Source organism: Oncorhynchus tshawytscha, linkage group LG10 (assembly GCF_018296145.1).
Source record: "Oncorhynchus tshawytscha isolate Ot180627B linkage group LG10, Otsh_v2.0, whole genome shotgun sequence".
Classification (NCBI taxonomy): domain Eukaryota; kingdom Metazoa; phylum Chordata; class Actinopteri; order Salmoniformes; family Salmonidae; genus Oncorhynchus; species Oncorhynchus tshawytscha.
The window spans coordinates 72,499,029-72,501,703 of NC_056438.1; the positions used below are offsets into that span (position 1 = coordinate 72,499,029).

General features: G+C 40.4%; 1 protein-coding gene across 1 annotated transcript in view; it reads right to left on the reverse strand.

Moving 5' to 3' along the window:
• fndc7a (fibronectin type III domain containing 7a) overlaps positions 1 to 2,418 on the reverse strand; it is an 18,231-nt gene extending 15,813 nt beyond the window's left edge. Inside the window, exons 1-4 of the mRNA XM_024436228.2 lie at positions 2,269 to 2,418; positions 1,747 to 1,765; positions 1,334 to 1,591; positions 592 to 852 (exon numbers count right to left, since the gene is read on the reverse strand). Coding sequence (XP_024291996.1) covers positions 592 to 852; positions 1,334 to 1,591; positions 1,747 to 1,765; positions 2,269 to 2,325 — 595 coding nt within the window. The 5' untranslated portion in view covers positions 2,326 to 2,418. The remainder of the gene's footprint in view (positions 1 to 591; positions 853 to 1,333; positions 1,592 to 1,746; positions 1,766 to 2,268) is intronic.
• Between the last annotated feature and the right edge of the window lie 257 nt (positions 2,419 to 2,675).

Genomic DNA, 2,675 nt, shown 5'->3' on the forward strand with positions numbered 1-2,675 from the left:
AGGTGTATGTATCTAAACAGGTGTATGTGAACAGGTGTATAAACCTGGACAGGTGTATGTATCTAAACAGGTGTATGTGAACAGGTTTATAAACCTGGACAGGTGTATGTATCTAAACAGGTGTATGTGAACAGGTTTATAAACCTGGACAGGTGTATGTATCTAAACAGGTGTATAAACCTGGACAGGTGTATGTATCTAAACAGGTGTATGTATCTAAACAGGTGTATAAACCTGGACAGGTGTATGTATCTAAACAGGTGTATAAACCTGGACAGGTGTATGTATCTAAACAGGTGTATGTATCTAAACAGGTGTATGTATCTAAACAGGTGTATAAACCTGGACAGGTGTATGTATCTAAACAGGTGTATAAACCTGGACAGGTGTATGTATCTAAACAGGTGTATGTGAACAGGTTTATAAACCTGGACAGGTGTATGTATCTAAACAGGTGTATGTGAACAGGTGTATAAACCTGGACAGGTGTATGTGAACAGGTGTATAAACCTGGACAGGTGTATGTATCTAAACAGGTGTATGTGAACAGGTGTATAAACCTGGACAGGTGTATGTATCTAAACCATCTACCCGTTCTGATCTGGACGGGTGCTGAGGGCTGGCTGCGTCCCGCGCTGTTGACAGACATGACACTGAGGGTGTAGTCTGTGTATGGCTGCAACTGCAGCACGGTACCGGGGGAGCTGGTCACCGCGGTCTCTGATAAGAAGTCTCCCACCTCAGACTCAGCTCGCAGGATGTAGCCGCTCACCCCCATTACCTCACTGAACTCCACAGTGATGCTGTCGCTCTGCTTGGAGTAGGCCTGCTTAATGGTAGGTACCTCGGGGGCTGGTGGTCAGAGCAGAGCAGAACAAAGCATCATCACACACAGGATACAGATATCATCATCCTAATCATCCTAATTATCATTATCATCATAATTATCAGTATCATCATAATCATCATAATTATCATCATCATCGTCATAATTATCATCATCATCATAAATATCAAAATTATCATCATCATAATTGTCATCATCATCATAATTATCCGTATCATCATAATCATCATCATCGTCATAATTATCATTATAGTTATAATTATCATCATAATCATCATCATCGTCATAATTATCATCATCATCATAATTATCATCATCATAATCATCATTGTCATCATCATCATAATTATCATCATCATCATCATCTTCTTCTTATTCAAATACCTTATTCAAAGCATTGAGAGAATAGCAGGCCTACAATGCGTTATACATAATTCATAATATGTCCATTACGCACACACATGGCCATTATGCATGCATACATACATGAGCTCCCGTCCAACTCTGCACTGCTCAGGACGATGCCCGCTTTGTCAATGGCCTCGACCCGCATGGTGTACATTGTGTTGGCGGAGAGAGAGTTAACAGAGCCCATGACGGAGTTCCCGCTGAACTGGGCGAATGCGGACGGTTGAGGAGAGTTCTTTGGTGTGGCGGTGATTTTGTAGGAGCTGGCCCCAGAGTAACGACTCCATCGCACCGTCATACTTTTTGTGGACACTTGGAACACGGATAACGTTATGTCTGCAACGTTGTGAAAGAACAGAAATCGGTAAATACATTTTAGGCTTATTATTTGCATGTACTTTATAATGGCGTAATAACAGTGAAATAAAAGATAATGTCTCTCAAACAATTAAAGTTGGTTTTAAAATGTTAACAAAGAGTTGTTTGAATACCTTTTTGCGCTCCACATATCTGAAAACCAAACATAAACATCTATAGTTAGTTGGATAATCCAAAAAACTGTTTTTGAAAAAACGCTAACGGAAACCATTTCAACGGTAGCGGTGGTATTTCATATTTTATCCCTGAAAGGAACATTATACTCCTGGCCTGTATAATATTCTCTCTGCATGACAGGCCGAGAGGCAGCACATTTTTTCTTCACTCAACACAGATTTCAGAACTGGTCAGTGAGCTCAGGGCTTTTTTTTCCCTCAATGAATGAATTTGTCCATTGAGCCAAGGTTGGGCATACACTCATTGAAAGCAGTGTTACTCAGAAGAGCCTGTGTATTTATTTCCCAAACGTCTCCCTCTGTCTCTATGCATTTCTAGAATCATACAAAGTGCATGTTTTCAGATGGTTACAATGACACAGCAGAATAACAATATCATATACAACTGCAATAATCAACACTAAGATTGTTTAAGCAACACATTATTTGTAGGTCTAATTAGTAAAGATCTGTTCTTACCTCAGATAAACTGATTAAAAGCAAGAGCTGTAACACTTTAAAATCTGTTGCTCCCATTCTTCCTGCGAAGCCTCTGCCTTGAGGCTAAAGATGTATAGTAGGCTAATGCTATTTCTGATTATGACCGCAGGGTAGTGTCAGGGGCTGAACTTTGACGGTTTTCGTTTTTTAGGGGGAATGTTTTCAGAAAATGCCAAAGATTGAGCCCTCCTCCTGCCAGGGTGCCAGCAGGCCTATCAGAGAAGGAGGAGGAAAGATGGCCTACTCAGGTGTAGTACTGGATGTACATGGGTGCACTGTTACACTGTGCCCCATTAAAAAACTACTGTCATTAGTCAACAATAGCAGTTGAGTAAATGTATGTATAATGGTTTAGCTATAGTGTTACATTCATAGGCCAGGTGTGT